This window comes from Esox lucius, chromosome 20 (genome assembly GCF_011004845.1).
Source record: "Esox lucius isolate fEsoLuc1 chromosome 20, fEsoLuc1.pri, whole genome shotgun sequence".
In the NCBI taxonomy this organism is placed as follows: Eukaryota; Metazoa; Chordata; class Actinopteri; order Esociformes; family Esocidae; genus Esox; species Esox lucius.
This window is the reverse complement of record NC_047588.1, coordinates 26,475,536-26,501,173: the sequence shown is the minus strand read 5'-3', so window position 1 is coordinate 26,501,173 and position 25,638 is coordinate 26,475,536. Positions and strand designations below refer to the sequence as shown.

Sequence of the window (25,638 nt, the reverse complement as noted above, 5' to 3'; positions counted from 1 at the left end):
AATTTTTTATTTGGCTGCTTCCGATTGTTTCTATACCTGTATAACGTTGGTTGCTTTGCTGAAATACTGCAGGGTTTATTACAGATCCTCTTCTCTCCTTGTCTTCTCACTTTTCCCTCTCCTTCATCTCCCTTCCCTTCTCCATTTTGTCTCTTCTCTCCCCTTCTCTATTCTGTCCAACCGCTTTCCCTCCCCCCTCGTCTTCCTCCCCCCGCCTCTCTCCCCTTTCCTGGTTCCTATGTGGCTGGGGGGGGGGGGGGGGGGCTGGCTGGAAGAGCAGCCTGGGCCAATGACGTGGTGTGACATGTAACCGTGGCACCGGAGAGGAAATCAATACCTGAAACGATGAGGGGCGCTGGGCTGGATTAACGTCAGGGGGCCAAGCAGGCCAAGGGGGACTGAGGCAGTTGGGGGAGTGGGCCTTGGACTGGAGATGGGGGGGGGGGGGGTTGGTGTAGACCTAAAGGATTGGTTGGGGAGGGTGGAGGCGAGCAGGGCAAATAGGGCAAGATGTACAGTCATCCAAGCCAGGCCCTAGAGTACAGCAGCTCCTCTTCTTGAGCTGAAATAACAGTGAATTGCTACGAGGACCCAGTGCTCTGATAAACTGCTGCTCCCATCTAGGCCAGTGGAGATGCCACAGTATCAGGTTGGAATAGAAACAGCTAGTTAACTAATTGTATCTCCTGGCCTTTTCTGTGTAAGAGCACCAGAGAGAGAGAGAGAGAGAGAGAGGGGCCTGCTAGATGGTGTGGCCCTCACTTCTACCATATTCCAGATAAAAAATATCTGTAATAAATATCATTATTATTGGCCCAAACTCAACCAATAAGGCAGCCTCAGTGAAAGATGACACCGGGGACACAGCTGGATATTGGCAATATATCAGCATTGATTATTGAGAGCGCTGACAGAGAGAGGAAGGCAAAGTTAATAAAAACTAATAAAAAAGACAAGGAATACAGAAAGAACAAGAGCTTTAGATGGATTGGCTGCCTATTCACTGTAGAAGGAGGAGGGGAAACATTGATGGGGATCAGGCGTGTTGGTGTGTGTGTGTGCGCGCACACTCACACACACACATACTAAATAACATGACAACATGCATCACATTCATATTATCTTGACAAATCTACACATTATGTCAGCATATGTATGTGTGTGTCTTTTGTATCTTCTTGCCTTCATATCTCCCACACAGGTCAGTGGTAGAGGATATGAGAGGTCGGGTTGTTGCGATTGGCTGGAGATGAGCAGTGTGACAGTGAGACATTGTTGTTCATTGTAATGTGGTCTTGTTACCACTCCGACAGAGGCAGTTACACCACTGTAGCCTGGTATTGATTTGGGGCCATGGGTGTTATTGATGAGTGAGAATTTAATTCAACCAGCTCATACGTCAATGTGACATCCCCATTTAACAATACCCAGAACATACCATGCACCTGAACCAGCCCCACAGAAAACACACAGTCAGACATACGCACATAGCATGTATATACCATGCACCTGAACCAGCCACACAGAAAACACACAGTCAAACATACGCACATAGCATGTATGCAGTAACATTCAGAAACACATTTGTCTCAGTAAAGTAGTTATTTTCTTTCTTTTCATTGGTAACATGTAAAGTTTTGGTCTCATGTTTCATGAACTGAAATATAAACCTGCAGGCATTATCCATATGCCAAAACATTTCTCTGAAATTCCTTGCACAAATCTGTGCTAATGACTTAATTTCAGTTGAATTATTTGCTTTTACATAACTGTAAAATCTCCTAAATTGTTTCATGTTGTGTTTATATTTTTGGTCAGTGTATTTGGTATTATTTCCACCATGATTAGCACATTTTTGCTGCTTGAATTGAATAAGAAGATATTCCTATAGACACAATTATCTAGTAGATGATAAATGACTCCGGGTCCAGATGACAAGACTTTATACGCTGACTCTGTCACTGTCAGGTCTGTAAATGATTTAACTAGCCTACCAAGATATTTCAACAAATATTAAAGAATATTACAGTTTTAGGAACATTCTTGCATTGTAGGAGTGGAACGTGTGATTTCATTTTTATAATAAGCATAAGCATACACTGTTTGTATGCTTATTTGATATACATGCTTATATGATAAGCTTTTATTTGTTGTCCTGAATATAAATATAAATGTTTCTACAAAGAAAATGCCAAATTAACATCTCAGTAATCAAACACAAAACCAGTGGATGTACTATTTATTACAAAACATCCACCTTGTACTCAGCCTGGGTACTGTATTTCCAGAAGGGCTACTTTATGTCCATTTATATTTAATATACATGGAGATAAAATGAGTGCAGTAGGCCACGTAAACAATTTATTTGTGATAACAATTGTAATTGTCATACAGTTGTAATAACATTTTTACAGAAAACATAGCTGTAACATACATATTATGTAATCCCTAATATCAAAATTAGCTTTAAAATGTGACAGGAATACTGAATATATATGAATGTACAGGCTGATTGAAAACAACAGTAAACAGGTGTGTTTGCATCATTACTACATACTGTACATTCATCTGAAATGAAATAGCAAAAAAAAAAATGCAACATATGATTTCAGTAAGCAGTATAAATAGGATGTAATTAAAATGTCTCTTCTGTTCTGTCATGCATCCATCCAATTAGCCGCCGAAATTGAGTTGGCTATTCAACACATAAATAACAAAAGCAACAGTGACTTTCTTGACTTCTTCATAAAGACAAACAGATATGATATGTGCCTATCTTTTTCCTTCGTATTTAGGGGTCTTATCAGTGCTATCAGTAGGTGGACAGTCTGTCCCAAGCCACTAGGGCCCCTAGCAACTCGGGTCCGGAGAAGCAAGGGTCATTGGATGAAGAGGCCCTCCCCAGGGGAAGTGAGTCACCCCAGGGCATATTCTCTGGGCCCTGGGGGTCCATGAAGGCCCCTGGGGATAGAAGGGCTGGAGCAACCTTCCTTTAGGATCTGTGTGGGCACAATATCAGAGAAAGAGTGGTACAAAGACTTAGCTGTACCTTATAGGACTTCTATGTTCCCACTGCATGCCACCATATAACAATACACAGTATAGTGCCAAGCTGCATCACGACATATGAATGGCTGACTGGCTAGCCTTTTGCCTTTGTATGAAGTTTGTTTGCCTGTAAATACTGAACAATCAAGTGCCCAATTTCAATCTCCTTTTAATAAAAGCGAAGCCAATTCTTAATTAGCATTTGTGTAAGTTTGACCAAAGCTTTGACAGACAAATACATGTTGTTGGATTTCAGTCAGAAAAAGGAAAGAGTTGTACAGAGGAGTGTGAAGAGGAGGACGGGGGGGGGGGGGATGCTGAAGGTGTTGTCCCCCATCCCTTCCAACACCATCTTATTTTCCCCTCCTTCAATCTCACACACCCTCCTCCATCCCTCTCTCCCACAGACGTTCACAACCACACTACATTCTACAAGAAATAATTGCTTTTGTCTGGAAGGAGTGTAGGGAGGAGGGATCGGGGCGCACACGGCTACCTCTGTTGAAAAAGGGGGTCTGTGAAGGACAACTAGTCGCTTCTTCTTCTGCCCCTCTCCCCTCCCGCTTCTCCTCTCCCACATGGCTCCCTCCTCTAGTTGGACTTGCGGATGTCATCTGTCATACGTGGAGCAGAGGGAGAGAGAGGGACAATAAACCTTGTAGTAGAATTGGGGTGTATTTGGTGGTGGAGATGAAGGCTGGAAACAGGCCACATTTCTCATAATTAGAAAATGCCTGCAGTGAAACAATAAGAGTGAAGAGAAAATAATAAGAACAATATTAAAAACTATAACTGTATGTTAGTCTGATATGAATACCAACAATAACATACTTCATTGCCTGTATATATATATTTTGTTTTCAGTCTGTTGTTTAACACTTGTTATTTATCTACTAGCAAGAGGCCTATAGATTGTGAGGTGTGTGGGGAATGCCCAATGCTATTGATTTCCCTGTATTGACTTAGAAGTTTAAGATATCGATTTTTCTATTTAAAAATCTATATCAACAATAATCTGGTCTAGCGTGTGAGCGTGCAGTGCTGTAATTGACAGTGTGTTATGTATGGGTTTGAAGTAGGACTAAAGAGAAGGGGCAAGGCTATCTGCACTGCAACAAGGCTATCTGCACTGCAACACTGCTGGATGTTTACAAAAATCATGGGGGTAACATGTTTTGCGTACTGTCGCCAATTAACTTAACTCAATATAACTCAAATTCGCAACAAAGTACTTCAAAGTGTTGAGTGTTGTACCTCCAACTACATTCATTCTCCAAGTGTCCATACTAAAAATGTCAGTTGTTTATCAAATGCTTTATTTAAACCTGTGTTTGTCCTGGGTAGACGAGTCCATACATTTGAATAATCAAATCAACCACTGATCGTTCTCTTACTTCTGTTGCTGTAAAGTGATTTAAAGATGGTGATGATTCTATGTTTCATCCTTGTTTCTTTGATTGTGAGGACAACTCAGCACCTTCTCATCTGCCAATAAAATATCCAGTGGCAAAATCTACATTTCAGTGTCATTTCAGAGCAACAGAAACAATTGAACTGTTGGTGGTTGTATTTGATGAAAGTTTTATTATAAAGTATTGATTTCAGCAAAAAGAAAGGCACTCCACTACAAAGACAAAAATATGTATGCGTTTGATAATTCAGTTCTTTAGAAGTACAGTACTAACTTTTGGCCAATCGAAGTATAAGAGACACATTCAACCCATACTAATCACTACTCCACAGTAAGAAGAGTTTACTTGGCTAGGTCAACTGGTGCTCTTGTACATGATGGACATGAGTTAGGGGTAGATCTAACTCATGGTCTAGCATAAGCTTTACGCTTACCGGATAACATTTCTCAACTTGGAATAGTCAAAACCAATTTAAAAATCAAAAGCAACCCCGCAAGTTAACTGCATCAACAGAATTACAAAATGGCTTGACATTTTATTAACAACAGTGCAGTCTGTGGGGCCATTTGGAGATTATGATGTATCGTTTAGGCACTTTTCGATGTGCGGTGGCTGTCAGTCAAACTCGGAAAAGGGGAAATTCAGGCATTAATTCAGAATTGTTAAGCTTAGGTTCAAGGTTAGCGTTCAATGTAAGTGTAGGTTTTAATTCTCAGTGGTTAATGGTTCCCTTCTGGGAACAACTTAAACAAATGTAAATAAGGTCAATACAAATAGTCGTTCACTATCTCCCTTCACAATGTCCTAGCAAGCTGCATGCTAGATGTTGCCTTAGATGTTAATAAGTGTTCACTGCCCTTAGTGGATGGTAGTAAATTACCATCTGGCCCCTGTAGATGGTATAACTACCACACCTTGCCAGGTCCAAAATGAACTGGCAACTGCAGAACTGCAGCCTCCATGGCTTATTCTATAAAAGAACTACGTCACAGCATTGATTTTGATTTCGTTTGGTCAAACTAAATGTCTTTATGAAATCATTTTTTGTTGGACCTGTGCATAACATTCATAGATGCAGGGAGAAATTTAAGTTACCATGCTTAGTTATGAATGCTTATAACTGGCCTTTAAAGAGTCATGCTTTGTTATGAATGCTTATATCTGGTCTTTAAAGAGTCATGCTTAGTTATTAATTCTTATAGCTGGCCTTTAAAGAGTCATGCTTTGTTATGAATGCTTATAGCTGGTCTTACAAGACCTTTGCCAAATTATTTATGGATGCAGACTAACTGATTGACCAAAAAAGTTAAATTTGGCAGAACAATCAAGATTCACAGTCAATTATCATTATTCTTTTTTTAATGGGTGCTTATCAATGCTAAATTATTTCTTAATTCAGATTCTGCAATTCCTTTAGAGAAGCGTTTCAACATAACAATAAATGGTTTTTCATTTAAAAAGAATGCATGTCAATAGTTAGCATTTGCAGTGATGGGTAATAATTGTAGGCTTTCAACTTTTGTTGTATAAGAATAATATAGGTTATGTGTCTAGGTGCTTTTGATTTGTTGGCTAGCTGCTCCACTTATCTGTGATCTCAGTCTTCCAGACAAGCTTTAATGTAATGATCACCATTCGCATCATTATAGTATAGTCTTATTAAGAGGGGGGGGGGGGTCCAGAAATCAATACAGGATACCTTTTGCAGCGGTGGTGAAAACGAGAGAAGGGGTGGGAGGAAGGTTTGAGCGAGGGAGCTGAGAGAGAGAGGGAGGGAGGAAGGATGGGTGGGGGTGGTAATGTGTGAGTAGAAGCGGGTGCTCTCTCGCTTCAATGTTGCGGCCAGCGTAGTGGCAGATCGCTAGAATACTGGAGGGAGCCGGGTCGAGTGGGCTATTGGGGTTCCCAAAAATCGGGGACAAACAGGCAGACAATAAGACACACAGGCGGATGGACGGTACGATAGGCAAGTGCTCCGACAAGAACCAGAAACGTAACCGATATTCAGCTTCTTCCTATGTTGTTTGCGTTCTTTATTTATTTATTTGTATTTATTTATTTTTCGTATCGATTGATTGCGTTTTAATTACTGCCTTGTGACAGGGAGCGAGGGAGGAGGAGCGTAGGCCAAGCGCGCATGTTGGGTAACCTTTCCAAATGTTTATTTCAGTTGATTAGCGTAATTAGGCTAGTTTACATGTATTCCAAACACTATTCGTTGGTTTATTGCCTGCGTATGCGTGAACGTGTGTTTAAAGCCTACATGAGGGGGAGTGAAAGAGAGTACAACCAGCTACACCAAATACAGTAGATTAACCAAAAGTAACACAAATCAAAATAGACAACAGTTGTTGGCCTTTACGCACGCCAGCCTGACTGTTTTGACATGTTTTTATTTTAATATTGTTAATTGTATTTACCAGCTCAAACCAAAGTGAGTGATGCTAGAATGTCAGTGACCGTTTCGGTGTTTGTTCTCACTCCTGTCGATAGGAAAACTGTGGTTAAACAGTGACAGTCTGTTAAACACATAGTATATAGGATAAATTAAATGATAAGTCCATTGTAAGCATACGAGGAAGACTCAAAGACATGAGCAAATCCAGGAATAACAACCGACGTGTAATAAACGTATTAATACTTTTACTGTGATAGCAGTTGTGGTTCTATCCGTCTGTGTGTTGGGTCTGGACTGTTTCTGTAGCCTAATTACTCGACTAGAAGGGACCATCATACACTTTCTATGCACATTTACACCAAAAATCATGTTGGGTAAAAACAGACATTAAAAAATGTAAATAGGCAAAGAGCTACATGCCATCAACTAAATAGGCTAACGAATGTTGAAAGTTTTCGATACCAAATATATTTCAAACGGACGAAGATACACAGAAGAGGAAACATCTACAGACAATATAAAACAGAAATTATATTCAAAATCAGAAGACGAAGGAAGATCATGTTTGTTCCCTTGCCGGTGCCGTTCATGTTTCAGAGAACTGCCCCTGACCTCAACGCCTGGCGTCTCAAGTCCACGTTGGCTCTACGTTCCGACTCTGGTAAGAGATTTTCCGTTATTATTGTATCTGTGAGGCTCAGTCATACCCGCCCCACCTTGCGATTCGCAGGGAGCGTGTTTTTCTCTGCCGATTATCCAATCGAAACCAGAAAAGGCTCTGAAAACACAATTCTGAATCGCCTTTGTTGGAGGCTGAAAAATATTATTCTCTTCTCCCAGGTAAAATGTATATGTAAACATGCACATACGTCCGTTGTTTAAAAATAAATAGCAAATAATTGCGCGAAAACGACCTTTTATCCAATCCTTTGAAAGACCACGTGCGCGTGATGCGCCACTGTTCCATCTTCTTGGTGTTTATTATGTTCCTTTTCTCCCGGTGATGTGTCCCTCTTCCCGTGTGTTTATTGTCTCCTGCCTCCATCCTTCCCCTCTCCTCCGCTCGGCGCGCCTGTGCCTCAGCCTCCGTCTCTCCCGAACTACCCTCTCGACAGGCAGGGAATATTCATGGCAACTTATCGATCCTGAGGAGATCGATTCCTGGGCCGTTGGAAGCAGAGAGAGCGGGAAGAAAAGCAGAGAGACTGAGAAAGGAGAAGGATGGTGAACGAGTAGAAGGGATAAATGCTGTCTTTATTTCGTCATCTTTCAGTCATCATGTTAGAAAGTGTGTGTTTATCTCTGTTGTCCAGTGGACTGGCATTCGTCGAATAGGCCTCTAATTTAGACACTGTGGTTACAAGTGGATAACGCATGTATTTCAGTAGCCTAAACATGATGGCATTTGATTTCCCAGGACCACGTTTTTCTGAACCGACGCTTGGTTGCGTGCGGTTTCAGCTTGTCTTGTCGCTATACCAGGCAGGAGGCTGGACCGTTGAGGCCGGCCTGGGGACTGGGAGTGGGGAGAGCAGCAAGGGTTTCGTCTGCTCTGAAGCGGAATGAAAAAGACGCATGGTAGGATCCGTTTGCAGGCATCCGTGTGTAACAGTGACTTCTATCTCTGGAACTGGTAACCGCCCATACGCGAGAAAGCAGCACCCTGCCCTTCATCCTCAGCAGGCTACGGAGGGAAGGATGCATAGGCTACCATTTTCTCGGCGTATAGTTATGTGCATATAGGCAGGGGGTAATGGACTGGAAGGCGGTTGGTGGAAAATACAGTGTAAAGGCTCTGTACATGTACGTTCCACCGCCCATGATGTATTACAACCGTTCAGTAATGCATAGCATGGTTTAATGGTGCATAAATACAGCTGGGTTTGCACCTTGGACGGTGACTTGGTTCTTAAAGAGGCAGACACGCCTTTCGAGATTCAACTACTGGGCATATCCTCTTTTTCGATATGTAATTTTTTGATTAGTTCTTTTGTATATCAGGGAGATGAATTTCATCTTCACCTTCGTTTACTACTTGTCAGCAGAAGGGTGTTTATATGTCATGATTTAATGATGAGGGGATAGTAAAATGAGATTGACCTGTTACCTATAGGTTTATCTCTGGAGATAGCACACAGGGAAGTAGGAGAGGAGGGATGGAGAGGGAGCGGGGACTGGGAGGAGTTTTCTAGCTTCACACGTTGAAAAATGGCGAATGTCAGAGTAAGATAAAAAAAATGGAGAAAGAGGCAGAGAGAAGCCGGGACAAAGTAAAAGCAGATGACAGAGTGAAAAATGAGCCAGGAGAGGAAAACCCAGTTTGAGAAGGAAAGGTGAGGGTAAAATGTACCTGAGCCATTATGGCTTTGGATGACTATCCAGGAAAGGCATCTGCATTAGGCTGTACTCAAGTGTTGTGGATACATTCTGTTTGCATAAGAGTCAGTGTGACAATAGTGATGGATGGTGTGTTGCTAATTCTACGCTCTCTTTCATATCTCTCATTGTTTATTCTCTCTTGGATACAGTTGGACGTCTACAGTAAAAACACAAAGTGTCCATGAAGACCATGTATTCGGTTTAGAGCCCTCAGTTGGAGGAATATTGGCCTGTCACTTTTTTGGTGACCAGACTCCCTCTGTTTTCATTTGGGCTCTGGTCAAAACTACTCAGTATCACTACAAAGGGAACCGGGTAAACTAGTTCACTACAAAGGGAACCTGGTAAACTAGTTCACTACAAAGGGAACCGGGTAAACTAGTACACTACAAAGGGAACCATGTAAACTAGTACACTACAAAGGGAACCAGGTAAACTAGTTCACTACAAAGGGAACCAGGTAAACTAGTTCACTACAAAGGGAACCAGGTAAACTAGTTCACTACAAAGGGAACTGGGTAAACTAGTACACTACAAAGGGAACCGGGTAAACTAGTTCACTACAAAGGGAACCAGGTAAACTAGTTCACTACAAAGGGAACAGGGTAAACTAGTTCACTACAAAGGGAACTGGGTAAACTAGTACACTACAAAGGGAACCGGGTAAACTAGTTCACTACAAAGGGAACCGGGTAAACTAGTACACTACAAAGGGAACCGGGTAAACTAGTTCACTACAAAGGGAACCGGGTAAACTAGTACACTACAAAGGGAACCGGGTAAACTAGTTCACTACAAAGGGAACCGGGTAAACTAGTACACTACAAAGGGAACCAGGTAAACTAGTACACTACAAAGGGAACCAGGTAAACTAGTTCACTACAAAGGGAACCGGGTAAACTAGTACACTACAAAGGGAACCGGGTAAACTAGTACACTACAAAGGGAACCAGGTAAACTAGTTCACTACAAAGGGAACCGGGTAAACTAGTTCAGTACAAAGGGAACCGGGTAAACTAGTTCAGTACACTGGGATCAGGGTGTCGTTGGTACTACCAGCTTGTACCCGTCATGTTGTTCCCACATTACAGAGGCGTCATGTCACTAACTACTCAACAAGTCATGTTACACAGTAACCATCAGGTAACATGCTCTACACTTGTTAGACTGTTTTCCAGTTGGGCTGGCATGGTTACGGATAGTAGTTTGCTCTTTGTTTAATGGCATTGTGTGTGACAGGGTCTGGGACAGGCCAGCAGTATACAGGGTGTTTTGGGAGACCATCTCCATTACCTGTTGTATGAATCTTTAATGTGTTCTGTAACAGAACTGGCCGAGTAAGGATGGCCTTGTTGTGATCATTTCATGTACTTCCTTTATATACACACACACACACACACACACACATTATAACTTTTGTATTTAACTTGATACTCTACGTGGCTGTAGAACAATAAGGAGTGCAGATTTGTCTATGCCATTGTGTTTGTTCTCTACATTCATTCAGTGTACATTCATTTGATGCTAATAAACAAAGTATGCTTTTATGTTAGTTTTTTCCTTTGGGCCAACTATCTTCAATTTGTATGTTCGATGGTACAGTCAAGCTGATGTGTGTGTGTGTGTGTGTATATGCATGATTGTGCGTGTAGAAAGATGCAGATGCTTGCTTACGTGTGTGTGTGTTGTGTCCGGACGGCCTGTGTGTGTTTATAGATTGTAGTGTGCTTGGGAGTGTGCGAGTCTCAGTGTTAACATGATTTGAAATGACAAAATGTCAACCTGGGTTTGTTAGGAACATAATGGGGAATCAATAGACACAAGAAAGATGTCAATACTGCATGCTTTATTGCATTAAGGCCATTGCTTTCCCGTTCTCCCCTCTCTCCCCTCTCCTTCTCTCCTCTTTCCTCTCCCATTCTCCCCTCTCTCCCCTCTCTCCCCTCTCCTTCTCTCCTCTTTCCTCTCCCTTTCTCCCCTCTCTCCCCTCTCCTTCTCTCCTCTCTCCTCTCCCTTACTCCCCTTTCTCCTCTCCATTTCTCCCCTCTCTCCCCTCTCCTTCTCTCCTCTCTCCACTCCCTTACTCCCCTTTCTCCTCTCCATTTCTCCCCTCTCTCCCCTCTCCTTCTCGCCTCCTTCCTCTCCCTTTCTCCCCTCTCTCTTTCCCCTCTCTCTTCTCCCTTGTTCCTCTCTCCTCTCCCTTTCCCCCCTATTTCTTCTCTTTCTCCTTCTCTCCCCTCTCTCCCCTGTCTTTCACTTCTCCCCCTGTACCCGGTCTGCATCTCATCCCTTTCCTCTCTTCTTCTCTCTATTTGTTCCCCTACCCCCGTCCCTCTCCAGGCCTACTTCCCACTTCCATTCCATAGCACGCTGCTGTTTTCCACTTCTCCCTCGTTTTCCCCTGCTTTTCTTTCCCTCCCTCCCCCCTCCCTCTTTCCTACTCCCTCTCTCCCCCTTTGTCTCCCTCTGTGTGTTTCATGATTAGATTGCAGTCTGATGGCTCTACATCACAGTGCTCCAGTCTGGTGGCAGTAGAATGCAGCCTCCCATAATGAAGACAGACATGTGGATGTTACACAGCTATTTATTACTGCATCACTCTGAGGCTCGTTCACTGCCTGCTGGAGGTTGTCAGAGTCTATGGAAACAAAACCATCACCAAACACAGCGAATGCCGGAGGAGGAGGGGGGGGGGTTTGCTAGCTCTTACTAATGTTGTATTAATGCTGATGAAGTCCCTGAGCTCATTAGCAGCAGTGAGTGGTATTGAATTTCTCCCTGGGAGGAATGGTTGAGCCACCAACTACAAACGCGCACACACACACAAATATATAGAGAGATATTGTGTGTACGTTGGGTTCAGTGAAACCTAGCCCAGCATTATCCCTAATCAGAGACAGGGTCGGCAGGCCACTAAATCAGACCTATCCCCTGTGATGAGAGGGTGGGGGGGCGGGGTGGGGTGGTGGGGGGTGGGGTGGGGGGTCCAGGCTCTTAATCAACGCATCATCAGGAATACACTCATACAAACCACTTTACACCTCTCCCTTTCTCTCCTTTCGTTCTGCCGTTCTCACACACACATGCAGATACACACATGTGAACACACACACAGACTCAAGCCCACTTGACCTCTACACACAGGACACCTGGGCAGCCCACGGTTCCACGGATTGAGGCGTGGGTTTGTGTTTTCGTGTGTGTTGGTGTTCAACCTCTGATCAGTGGTGTATGTGTGTGTGTTGGCCTACCTCTGATCAGTGTTGTGTGTGTATGCGTTGGCCAATCTCTGATCAGTGTTGTGTGTGTGTGTATGTTGGCCAACCTCAGATCAATGGTGTGTGTGTGTGTGTGTGTTGGCTAACCTCTGATCGGTGGTGTGTGTGTGTTGGCTAACCTCTGATCGGTGGTGTGTGTGTGTGTTGGCTAACCTCTGATCGGTGGTGTGTGTGTGTGTGTGTTGGCTAACCTCTGATCGGTGGTGTGTGTGTGTGTGTTGGCTAACCTCTGATCGGTGGTGTGTGTGTGTGTGTGTGTGTGTGAAGGAGAGGCATTTGGCCCAAATCCACACCAAGTCTGCATCAGGTCAGGAAGGATTGAAACTCAATCGTCAGGTGTTGTGTTGTTGCACATTGAACACACAGTTCTGTTGACTGTGGCATATTGCAATGTGCACCATCTATTCAGCATGTCGAAGTGTTTGCCTGACCGTACTGGCCCAAATACCTGTTCAAAGTTCCGTGAGATTTAGCTGTGTAGATGTTACGTTTGGTTTTTCTATGCTATTCTGTTGTACATGCACTAGGCCAGATGGGACTCATCAACTAGAACTCTGCTGTCTTTCACCTCCACCAGTCCGCCCGTTCGCCGGTGCATTTAGATAATATAAAGAGCAATAAAGTCCAGAGGTTTGATTGGGTCCTGCCCACCCCCCACCCCCCCTCCCCCAGGCCCACACAGACCAGCACGGTGGGCCCTAAGTCAGGGGCCCTTCTCTCTGTTTCATTTAGCTGATTTATGATAATGAAGGGTTCCTGTTCCCCTCTGGGGTTCCTCCTCGGTCCTCCAGTCTGTGTTGGGAGCAGGGATGCTGCAGTGGGCCAGTGTGTGACGTGTTGTGGTGAAATTCAGTTGATGCCCTCTCTTACACACACACACACATACAAAGAGAGAATGATCCTTAATCCACTCTATCCTACGTCTTCTCTGTCCTCTCCCAGTCTGTCCTGAATCAATCTGCTACATGCTTCCCTATTCCCTCTTTCATTCTTTCTGTAGATTTTCCTGTCTCAATCCATAAACCTTCCTTCTTCATTTCCTAAATATATAATTTATCTCCCACATAATTTCACCCTCCACTCCCCCCTCCCCCTCTCTCTCTCTCTCTCTGTATCTCTGTTTCCATCTCTACCTCTCTGTCTCTGTATGTCTGTCTCCATCGCTGTCTCTCTGTCTCTGTATTGAATTGGTACATGTAATGTATGTCAATTCAAAAAGGACTTGCCAATGAGGAGTGGGAGTGAACGAGACCTTTTTCTGCACCAGAGTTGCCCCCTCTGTCCCTACATCTTTTTGTCAAGGGGTAGAGGGGCGGGACTGACCGAGTAACCTCCCTGCCCTTCCTTTTGACACTTGTGTGTTCTCTCCATTTTGTCGCACGCATCTCTTCCTCCCCTTTTAGTCTCTTTCATTGGTTCTACTCTTTTTCAGCCTGACTGGTTGTGTTAGGAATCCTCTTCTGTTCTCCCCATCTCATCTAATCTGTTCTCTCTCTCCATCTTTTCGGTTCTCTCCATCTCATCTCTTCTGTTCTCTCTCCATCTTTTCTGCTCTCTCCATCTCATCTCTTCTGTTCTCTCTCCATCTTTTCTGTTCTCTCCATCTCATCTCTTCTGTTCTCTCTCCATCTTTTCTGTTCTCTCCATCTCATCTCTGCTGTGGTCGGAGGAGCGACAGCCTAGTTGCCAAAGTGACAGCAGGACACATTAAGGCCTATAAAAGCCTGGGCCGTGGTCACTCTCTTAACCGGGAGTCAGAGGTACTGTATAAAAGTGGCTTTAAATGGGTCTGTGATTACACAGAGACAGCCAGAACGGGTGTGGGGGGAGGAGGCTCCATCGTTTCTATAATAAGAGTGGAACCAAGAAATAATGAATGAAACAGAACCGATTTCATTGCAAAAATGGACAAAACAAAACTATCCCCTGTCACCCCTTCCACCCTACAGACGCCTCCCCTCTCAGTCAGCCCTTGTTCCTAATTGGCCACATGCTGCCTTGAGTGGCAGGTGTAATCATCAATCAAATTACGATGGCAGGAGAGAAGGGTGGAGGAAGATTGAAAAATGGTTCCTTGGTCAGTGTAGAGGGAGATTAGTGGAACAGATGGAGTTAAGGAAACCACGGGTTCCTTAGCACACATTCTGCACAACAGTAGACCACTTTATTTAGCAACAACCAGCACTACAGTACAATAGACTCTAATTAGCAGTTAATGTTTAATACGTGTTGTACTGAGAACCTCCACTTGAAAACCATGCCGGACAGTATCACCACAGGCATTCACCATTGTAATGTATAGTCCATACTAGTTTTGGGTGAGGCAGCTCATTACACCTTACCTCCAGATTTCTAACAGGCTGATTAAAAACTGTGAGTGGATTTCAGTAATTTCAGAAGCTGTTACCTGAGCGTGTCCTAATGAGGTTTCCAATAATTAGGAGTGGTAGTGGTAGAGAGGGGCTTTGGATTCCTCTGTATGGAGGTATTAATGCTACTCATTAGATGCTTGTGAACTGGTGTGGTTGTGCTGTCTCTCCTCTCCCTTGTCAGATCCTATTAGGCAGCTGAATATACACATGGAATTGGAAACAGAGAGATAAGGAATCCACACACACCTTTGTCTTTGCAAAAATAATCTTATAACCTTTTTAATTAAAATCAATTTTATAAATGGCCTTCATTGTCTTTCTGAAATTCTCTCTGCATTTCACTTTTTTCCCCTTTCCATCTTTGTCTTCCCCTACTATGATGGTGTTGTTATATAGGAGATGTTGCAGTGTCCAACGTTCCTTGATGAAGTCCGGCTTTGTCTCTGTTCTGCCCTGTTGCAACCAGGACACCACTTATAGCAAAATCAATACGGAGAAAGACAGATAATAAGAGAAAGAGAGAGAATAAGTGTGTGTGTGTGTGTGTGGGGGGGGGGTGTATGTGTATTGGTTTAGGTGTGTATATTACACTCAATGCCAGTGCGACCTTGTTCTTAGACGGGGTGTGGTCTTAGAGGTGTGGTGTGGTCTTAGAGGTGGTGTGGTCTTAGAGGTGTGGTGTGGTCTTAGAGGTGGTCTGGTCTTAGTGGTGTGGTGTGGTCTTAGAGGGGTGGTGTGTTCTTAGAGGGGTGGTGTGGTGATGTTGTCTTAGAGGTGATGTGGTCTTAGAGGGCTGGTGTGGTCTTAGAGGTGGTGATCTGGTCTTAGAGGTGGTTGTGTGGTCTTAGAGGTGATGTGGTCTTAGAGGGCTGGTGTGGTCTTAGAGGTGGTGATGTGGTCTTAGAGGTGGTTGTGTGGTCTTAGAGGTGATGTGGTCTTAGAGGGCTGGTGTGGTCTTAGAGGTGGTGATGTGGTCTTAGAGGTGGTGGTGTGGTGATGTTGTCTTAGAGGGGTGGTGTGATCTTGGAGGGGGTTTGGTCTTACTGATGGTTTGGTTTCAGAGATGGCGTGTGAGGGTGATTAGAGGACAGGATCCTGAATCGTTGTGATGACTTTCTGTGTGTATATCCTCTCCAAAGTAGGACCAAGTGGGAATGAAGAGAGGAGGAGGCAAGGAAGGAGGGATGGAAAGATGAAGAGGAGGGTCTGTTATGTGAGAGAGTCACAGCTGGAAAATGAAAATACCCCCCCAACATATACTCACACATACGACACACACACGTTCCCCGATCCCCATCTCTTTATCCTCCCCTCAGGAAAGAAGGAGGGAGAGGGGGTGAAGGAGGGGGGAGGGAGATGGGAGGGAGAAGGGGACAGATACAGGCATTAAAATTCATGGCTTTTTTTTATTTTCCCTGCTGAAAATCAATAGTGTTTACTATGAATGAGAGGAACAGTGGACAACAGTAGTGCCTGAGGTAGGGAGAGAGAAGAGAAAGAGAGGTAGAGAAGGAAAGGGGGATAAAGGAAGAGGTTGCAAAGAGGAGGGGTGGCTTTATTACTGTAGCCAGAGTCACCAAGGGCCAAGGTTAAAGACCGGTGGGGAGAGAGGGAAGAAGGGCAAGACAGAAGCTTAGGGATGGAGAGAAACCGATGAAGAGATTGATAGAGAGAGCGGGAGAGAGGAGGCAATGAGTAGAACTATGAATGCTAAAACGAGATCTCCACTGAAACTGTTTTTTTTTTTACGCCGATATCCCGCTAGGTCACTGGGTGTCACACTGATTTTACGTGGATTCTGCCTCCAACTTCTGTTTGTGTTTTTCTGATGACTACATCTCACTCTCTCACTCCCACCCTTTCTCTGGTACTTTTGGGACTATACCATTGATTACATTACCAGACAAACTGGGCCGGCACTGCTGGATACACGGAGCAGAATGTTTCTTTCTACATGCGTGGTTGCACACTTGGGATGGTGGGGGAATGCTTTGTGTTGTGCATAGGATTTGTGTGCGTGCGTGTGTATGTGTGTGTGTGTGTGCGCGTGTGTGTGTGTGATGGAATAATGTTCAGTAAACTAATGCATTATGGAGGGATCATGCAGACAACAAAGGTTGGCTGAACTGAGTGTCTGTCTACCATGCACTGAGGGCCACTCTCTCTGCGCTACTCTTACATTACCACTAATCTACATTACCATAGATCAACAATATCTACAGTACATTACTGTAGATTTACCGTATATCTACAGTACATCACCACAGATGGACACGGTTTAACAGCTATATTTACCAGTCTAACCTGTAAATGTAATGAATACAGAAACGGGAGGTAGGATCCCCACGCAGAAGCGCAGTTTATTAAATCAAGGGACAGGTCGTAGAGCAGGAGTGGTAGTCTGGAGGCAGGCAGTAGGAATCAAAAAACACAGAGACAGTCCACGGAGAGCAACAGTACAAAAGGGGGCAGGCAGGAGACAATGTCGTTAAACAGATTAGCTAAAGTTTGTAACCAGAAGAAACTAATACAGAAATTACTTTGAATGCTCAGAATGCAGATAACACTGGCAACACCTCACAAACAAACAGGGGAACTGAAGTGAAATGTATTGGACGGTGCTCAGGGACAGGAATGTGTGCACAGGTGTTCAGAATTCAGGTGATTTCGGGAGTGTGCTGTGTTCGGGGGATCTAGGGAGTGTCTAGGGAGATCTAGGGAGTGTGCTGTGTTCGGGGGATCTAGGGAGTGTCTAGGGAGATCTAGGGAGTGTGCTGTGTTCGGGGGATCTAGGGAGTGTCTAGGGAGATCTAGGGAGTGTGCTGTGTTCGGGGGATCTAGGGAGTGTCTAGGGAGATCTAGGGAGTGTGCTGTGTTCGGGGGATCTAGGGAGTGTCTAGGGAGATCTAGGGAGTGTGCTGTGTTCGGGGGATCTAGGGAGTGTCTAGGGAGATCTAGGGAGTGTGCTGTGTTCGGGGGATCTAGGGAGTGTCTAGGGAGATCTAGGGAGTGTGCTGTGTTCGGGGGATCTAGGGAGTGTCTAGGGAGATCTAGGGAGTGTGCTGAGTTCAGGTGGTCTAGGGAGTGTGCTGTGTTCGGGGGATCTAGGGAGTGTCTAGGGAGATCTAGGGAGTGTGCTGAGTTCAGGTGGTCTAGGGAGTGTGCTGTGTTAGGGTGATCGAGGGAGTGTACTGTTTTCGGGTGATCTAGGGAGTGTGTTGTTTCGGGTGATCTAGGGAGTGTGCTGTTTTTGGGTGATCTAAGGAGAGTGCTGTGTTCGGGTGATCTACAAAAGGGTCGAGGGCGTGACCTGACGGCAGATCTCCCAGTAAAGGCCATTTAGCATTTTCTATATATCCACTGCTATGTGAAGAATACTAGAACTACAATATACTACATACCTACAGTGTGCAATATATCGTATATCTGGTATTCATCACGCCACATTGCCCTATCACTACCACGTCACATTATTGCGCTAGGTCAACTATTTGATGTATACATAATCCTGCTAGATTGGGTGTGGGTGGGCACTTTCTTATATACATTTTCACCAAAAATATTTTTCTGGGGCTTATGGATTAGGTTTAAGGTTAGTTTTGAGAGTTAGGGTTAGGGTTAGGGCATACATGTGCATGTCTGGAGTATCCTCTGGTCAGAAACACACAGTGGTACTCATCAGTGTACATGCCTGCATGTAAGCGGCTGTCTGGGTGTGTGTGTGTGTTTGTTTGTGTGTGTGTTTGTGCATTTGTGTGTGTGTGTGCATATGTGCTTGACCTCGCTCCAGTGCATCAATAAACCAGAGTGTCGTTTGAGGGCCAGTTTGAGAGCCAGTGGGTGATATTTCACTATAATTTCTCCAGAAACCTGACCACACATCTGGGGCCCCACAGGAGCCACCAGGAGCCACAGGGCAGGGGGAGCTGGGCAGACACTGACCAGAATAGTAGGAGGGTGGGCCAGTGCACAGGAGCTGTCTGAGAGAATCTCAACTTGAAAAGTTGTTTCTTCTATCCCAATGGAATATTACTTTAAATGTGTTTAAGGGGACATCTTTTTCCATTGCATCGCATATGTTACAGATCAGTACTGGGTAGTGGTATAGATGCAACCCAGTCACATGATCACCCTGTTGTAATTCTCTAATTTCCCCCAGAACACACAGTGGAGATCTCACCTTGTCCAAAGGGGACCTCATTCCGCCAGAGACAGATCATCAACAATCACAATCTCAATCAAAATTAGGTTCCTATGTGCATTAGGTGGGCTAGGGAAGAGGATCCACTGCTCTGTCTCCTCTGTTTCAACAGGCTCAAATTTAATGTCACACTTATTTTGTCTTCTAAACCAAAGATTTGTTTGCAAGAAGAAACTTTTTAGCTGGAAAGATATTTCAGATGGATGAAATGCAACCGAAGTGCACCTTTTAGCTAGTATGTTATAGACGAGCAATAGCCTCACATAAGCTTTAGAGATACTTATTATTTTCTGCCCAAAATTTTTTTTTGCTGTGATTATGGTTAGCTCTGTGATTATGGTTAGCTCTGTGATTATGGTTAGTTCTGTTATTAGGGTTAGCTCTGTGATTATGGTTAGCTCTGTGTTTATGGTTAGCTTGGTGTTTATGGTTAGCTCTGTGATTATAGTTAGCTCTGTGATTATGGTTAGCTCTGTGATTATGGTTAGCTCTGTGAACTATGGTTAGCTCTGTGATTATAGTTAGCACTGTGATTATGGTTAGCTCTGTGATTATAGTTAGCACTGTGATTATGGTTAGCCTGGTGATTATGGTTAACCCAGGGATTGTAGTTAGCTCTCTGACTTTAGTTAGCTCTGCAGTTTATCTTGACCAATGTTCTCTGATAACCATTCACTGATTCCTTTCTCACATAAATTAATTCCACTGGACATTAATCAAAACCTTCTCAGTCATAATGGATTTTCTGTGCTCTATCCTCCAGTGCTGGGAGTCTGCTAAATCTCCAGCAACTAAATTACTAGTCTATATTAGAGGTCAAACTATATGGGTTGGGTGACAGTACTGGATTGGGGTAGTACTGAGTTGGGGTAGTATGTTCTGACTGTATTTGGTTTGATTAGACAGGTATGAAGGGATGCATTATTTCCCATCTCCTCTCTCACTGTCCCCCTCTCTATTCTCTAATTTCTCCTTATTCACGTTTTTCACCCTGCCCCCTTTTCATATGCCAACTTTCTTTAACACTCTTTCTTCCGCTCTTGAATTTTTCAACTGCCCTCTCCGCTTCTTACTAATTTATCCTGCTTTAGTCTCTGAAGGTCCCTCTTGCTCTTTCTCTCGCTCTCTCTCTCCCTGTCTTTCAGTTGTCTGTTCCCTTAGCGACCGTTTCCAAGGTGCTTATTCCCAGGGGCTGTGGGAGGGGTTCTGTGATGTCATACATACATAACTATACACCTGTAGTCCCTGCTGCTCTGTTTCCTCTTCCACCATTCTTCCCCATTCTTTATTTAGTTATTTTTTTCTTTTACTTACATTTTTAATTACACTGATATTAACCATTTACCTCTCTTCCAATCTACCATTTGTATATCAACAGAATGGAATTCAATTATCAGTAAAAAGAAATCTGTATAATCATTTCAATTTGAAAAAGAATACCTTTGCCTTATTTTTACAACCAGACTTTTACTGTTTTTACAATTTTGAAAATATCTTTACAATAGTTAATGGGAGGCAGAACAGCTAAAATGCTGTCTTTTCACAATATACAGAACCCCTATATCTGCTCAATGTTGAAAAGGTCATTTGTCAAGCCCAACATTCTGAGGGCGTACCTAAAGGTTTCCTCTATTATCTCCTGGCTTTCTGACCCCTTTTTTAAATCTGTTTTTTTGTGTTTGTATGAAGTTGGTAAACAATAACCTTTTTTCAGTAATAGGTAATTTGCCAAAAGTTTTCCACATCCAGTCTGAGGATCATTTCATTATGGTAAAGGATAGCTGTCTCATCCAACCTAAAGCCATTGGAACATGTGATTCAGACACAATTGTGGTTAATTCAAATTGAAATACTTTCCAATCCTTATTATTTGTTATGGTTATTATTATATTGTTTCATTCTTATAATACCCTAGCAATAATACTTTTAGTTACAGCTAACTATTTATAAATCAACAGTATAGTACTTGTTCATGACTAGATATTTTCTACTAGTTCTGGATTTTCACAGTAACCAATTCAACATTCCCTCTGATCTTAATTCAAACACTGTAATGTCCACAGATAAATCTTGAATCTTCTTCTTGAATCTTTTTCAGTAAATTATAATTTCACCGTTTCTTTTTGCAGTACGTCACTACGTTTTACTGTGGCGTCTCTAGAAACTCTTTGTTCATATAATTTCTTACAAAGTATGCTTGAAATAATTTCCTGAACTAATAATGATATTTCCTATTAACTGAATATTTTTCAGATTCCCTAACAATGGAGTTTGCAGGTCATCTGAACCCTGATATTATGACATAACAACCTTTGCTGGACCCGACAGCAGAAACTAGCCACCGATTGATACTACCAGAAGAGATGATCTATTGACTGCAGAATCTCCTCAGGGCAGGCTGTCAAATTCTGTATATACCGAACGAGCATTCTTTTAGTAGTGAATCTTTTATTAGCTAGCTTAATTATTGGGTCTTGTGTAGCAGGAGACCCCACGTTCATTCTTAGACATATTTTTATTAAAGTTACTATTGCCGGGTTTATCCAAATGTAAAATGTTAAAATGTGTATGAACTATGACAGTATAAATGTGTATACATTTGCATAATTTGCAGTATCTCTTGAACTGTTAAAGGCAGAGAACAAACAACCAGCTTTTTTTATTTTTTATGTTTAGGCTATCCCATCTTATAATTTTTAAAACCCTTTATTATTTATAAACCTTAGTTTATAACTAAATTAATTATCATATATTTATATAATTAATTTACCCTAAAACTGTATCTCTTAAACCGTTCAAGCTATAGAGATCAAACATATGTTATATGTTCACTCAATATGCATATGTTCACTTAATTTGAATGAAATACCCTGTAAGAATATCTTTTGGACCATTCAAGCTAGAAAGGCCAAACATTTTTGTGCATTGCTTTACCTTGCTGCTACTCCACTGTAAAGTCAGAACATTTCTTACAGTATGACCCACAACCAATTTTGAAAATGTTGAAAGAATCCCCTGTACTTGCAGAGTTTCAATCTAGTTGAAAGGAAGGGATTGATTTCTTAATTACTGTTTCATATATTAGTACATAGACCTGATTCAGTGGTATTGGGACATTAAATATATATTCCCAACTGACTTGAATTTTATGCAGCATAGCTATCAGGCCTTTTGATTTAAATGGAAACTGATATCATTTAGAATTTATATAGTCCTTTCAAGCCATTTATGTTTGTTAACGAGTGTCAGGCAGTTAAATTATTTTAATTACTTTAAGGAATAGCATTTTCAAATTTTGCAGCAGAGCTTCAATTAATTGATAAAAATGTGTGTTAAGCATACAGCTCCATACCGTTGTGTTAGCTGCTTGTGTGACACTTTTCACAAGGATGTCCATCATAAAAATATACCACCCTTATTGTTGGCTTGTGTGCTAATGGGCCTATTTTTGATGCCATGCTGAGGATCAGGTTGCCTGATAATAAGATTGGCCACTTCAGAAGGTAAGAGAGTATTATTCAATATATATATTCAATAGGTGCTTTATTAGCATGAATGGATGGTGGCCACTGTTGCCAAAGTGAACCTATCACTAGCAATAGTGATACATTACATAAATAAATACAATTAACCTATAAAAGCACAATAACAATAAATAAATAATACAATATACCAAATAATAGCGACAGTTTTACAGAGAATAAACATAAATAAATAACAAACAATAATCCAACATTCTGAAAAACAGTAATCTACATTCTAGGTGCTATTGTTTCTCTTTTGTAATGACAGCTGCCAGGTCTATTGTTTCTATATTTTCACCCAAGAAACTGCACATTTTCTCCTCAGCAGATAGTTCCATATAACTAGCAATAACTTTAAATTTCAAGAAGTAGATATCTCTAATTGGCTCATACTTGGAGCAGTGAAGTAGGAATGTGTTTTGTGTGTGTGACCATATCATAAGTGTAGTGGTAAAATGTGGATTGGTTAAATCTGATTGCTGGTTGAAGTAAAAATACAAGTTACATTAACTTTTAATGCATTTCTCCACAAAACTCCACTAAACGGTTTATTCCCTAATATGTGGCTGGTATGTGTGTCTGGGTGTCTGCGTGTCTGTGTTTCTGTGTCTGAGTGTCTGTGTCTTAGTGTCTGTGTGTCTTAGTGTCTGTGTGTCTGAGTGTCTGTCTCAGTGTCTGTGTCTGAGTGTCTGTGTCTTAGTGTCTGTGTGTCTTAGTGTCTGTGTGTCTGAGTGTCTGAGTGTCTGAGTGTCTGAGTGTGTGTGTCTGAGTGTCTGAGTGTGTGTGTCTGAGTGTCTGAGTGTCTGAGTGTCTGTGTGTCTGAGTGTGTGTGTCTGTGTGTCTGAGTGTCTGTGTGTCTGAGTGTGTGTGTCTGTGTGTCTGTGTGTCTGAGTGTGTGTGTCTGAGTGTGTGTGTCTGTGTAGCAGGAGGTTGTTTTTACTCAGTGGTATCTGTCGCCTCTCTGTAATCCTTTTGTTCCTCTGACATTCCTCCATTTTGTTTTTGTGTTGTTGAGGATTGGACTTAAAGAGGCCCCATACCATCACCCCCTGTCACGTTCAAAGCTCTTTCTGTGTCTTCTGTCTTCTCCCTCTCCCTGTCTGTCTTCCCTCTCTCCCTGTCTATCTTCACTCTCTCCCTGCCTGTCTTCTCTCTCTCTCCCTGTCTGTCTCTCCTTCTGTTTTCTCTCCTTCTGTTTTCTTTCTCTCTTGCTCCGTTAACGTAGGACATTTCTGTTGCCTTGACGTTCTCCACCACCCTGTATTCCTCTCTCTATTGATCTGTCATAGTTTTCTCAGCCTCTCTCAGCCTTGGCCCTGCTCTAATCAATACAGGTAATTTTCTTTTTTCACTCTCAATGCCAAACATAGACTCCACCCCCCCCCCCCCCCTTTAATCAATGAACCCCTGTCTTCCCTCGCCCCCCCAGTCGGGGATTCCCTCCCCTAATGACAGAAGATAACCTGCTTTCTTTACCCCCCACACCCGCTCGGCTCTCTCTCCCAACCCTCTTTCATCGATTACTGTGAGAGTTGGCTCTACAGATGTAAACATAATACATGGTGGTGTTGTGGTTTCATTTCTACCATTACACTCTGTATCTGTGGGACTGTTGGCCCTGGCTCTCTGGCACTTCTCAGCCAACAGTAGGAGGACCAGGGTCCCTGTCTACAGTGGGACACTACCTCAGAGGTAGGGCTCTATCTTAGACTGATCATGCCCGGAGTTTAGGCCTGAATGTCCTAGAAAATGTACGTTGCCATTGTTGCTGTCTTCTGGTGCCAGCACCCCTTTTAAATATGAGTTTCCGACCAACATGTAAATTTTAGTTTTAGTTTTGGGCATTTCACTTTCAGGATTTTGGCATCTCAGCGAATGTATTTTGACTTGAATGCATGGAAAGTCAGTACTGATGAATCATTCACAAATACAGGTGGAATGTTGGTGCTGCATATCTTTCCAGCCCTACACACAGAATAGATGACTGTATGTTCAATAAAACATCCCGTTAGGCACAGAGCGGTGTGTATTAGGGGTTCATCTGTGAATGTATTTGTCTGTAGTCGACATCTACTCCCTTATGCAGTCTGTGTGTGTGTTTGTGTGTGTGTGTGTGTGTGTGTGTGTGTGTAGCCTACTCTTATCGCTAAACACAATCTAAAGGCATATGTCCACCACACCACACATCCAAGACTTAATATAAGGCCTGGAGGGAAGCTGGGCCTCCTGCTACTCAAATAGCAGATACATCTTTTCATATTTTCCACACCACGATTTTTAAGGTGATAGTCTGTTGGCTCATGACAACCAGGCACGAGGCATGAGGATGAATTTGAACTGGATCAACTGTCTTTTTCCACATATATTGGGAGAAGAACAGTGATTAGGAAGCGGGGGCCGGCTCAGTAATTGACAGTGATTATACTGTACCATTTCAAACAGTCCCAATACATCCGGGGGCTAGGCTCAGGTTTCCATGTGTGTGTGTGATCAGACTAAGTAGGGCTTTAGAGGGCCAGCAGGACGGGAGGGGTGAAGAGTATGGCTCTGGGGAAGACAGCAGGAGACCCCCCCCCCCCCTCCCCCAGGGAATAGTGGACCCTCACCCCCAGCCCTCTGGTCATGAACCCTGAACCCTGAAGGGTTATCGGTCCCAGTGCCGTGTGCTGCTCCGTGCCTGTCCTTCATGGAGAAACGGACTGAAGCCGTCTTCCGTCTGACCAGTTGATCAGTCATTCCAGATGAGGGAAGGAGAGTAGGGATTTGGAAACTGTTGGGTTCTAATCCTATTCTAGAGTTGAATGGAACCGGGCTACTGCATAAACATGAATAAATAATCTATGGGATTTACGGTACCATAGCCTACTGGGGCCGCATTGTAAATGTGTGCATGTTAGGGCCTGCTCATTCTTCACTTCAAAGAAGTCATTCTCACCTGCCTCTGAGAGGCAGAAAAGTACTAAAGGTGTATGCAAACATTGAGGAGAGAAGGGGAAAGGAGAGGGCAGCAACTAGGATGTAGAAGG

General features: G+C 43.1%; 1 protein-coding gene across 6 annotated transcripts in view; it reads left to right on the top strand.

The window, feature by feature from the left end:
• The first annotated feature begins 6,327 nt into the window (after positions 1–6,327).
• pou2f2a (POU class 2 homeobox 2a) overlaps positions 6,328–25,638 on the top strand; it is a 51,866-nt gene continuing 32,555 nt past the window's right edge. For all 6 annotated transcript variants that reach the window (XM_020040960.2, XM_020040958.2, XM_020040956.2 and 3 more), the window contains exon 1: positions 6,328–7,519. In XM_020040960.2, coding sequence (XP_019896519.1) covers positions 7,420–7,519 — 100 coding nt within the window. In that variant the 5' untranslated portion in view covers positions 6,328–7,419. The remainder of the gene's footprint in view (positions 7,520–25,638) is intronic.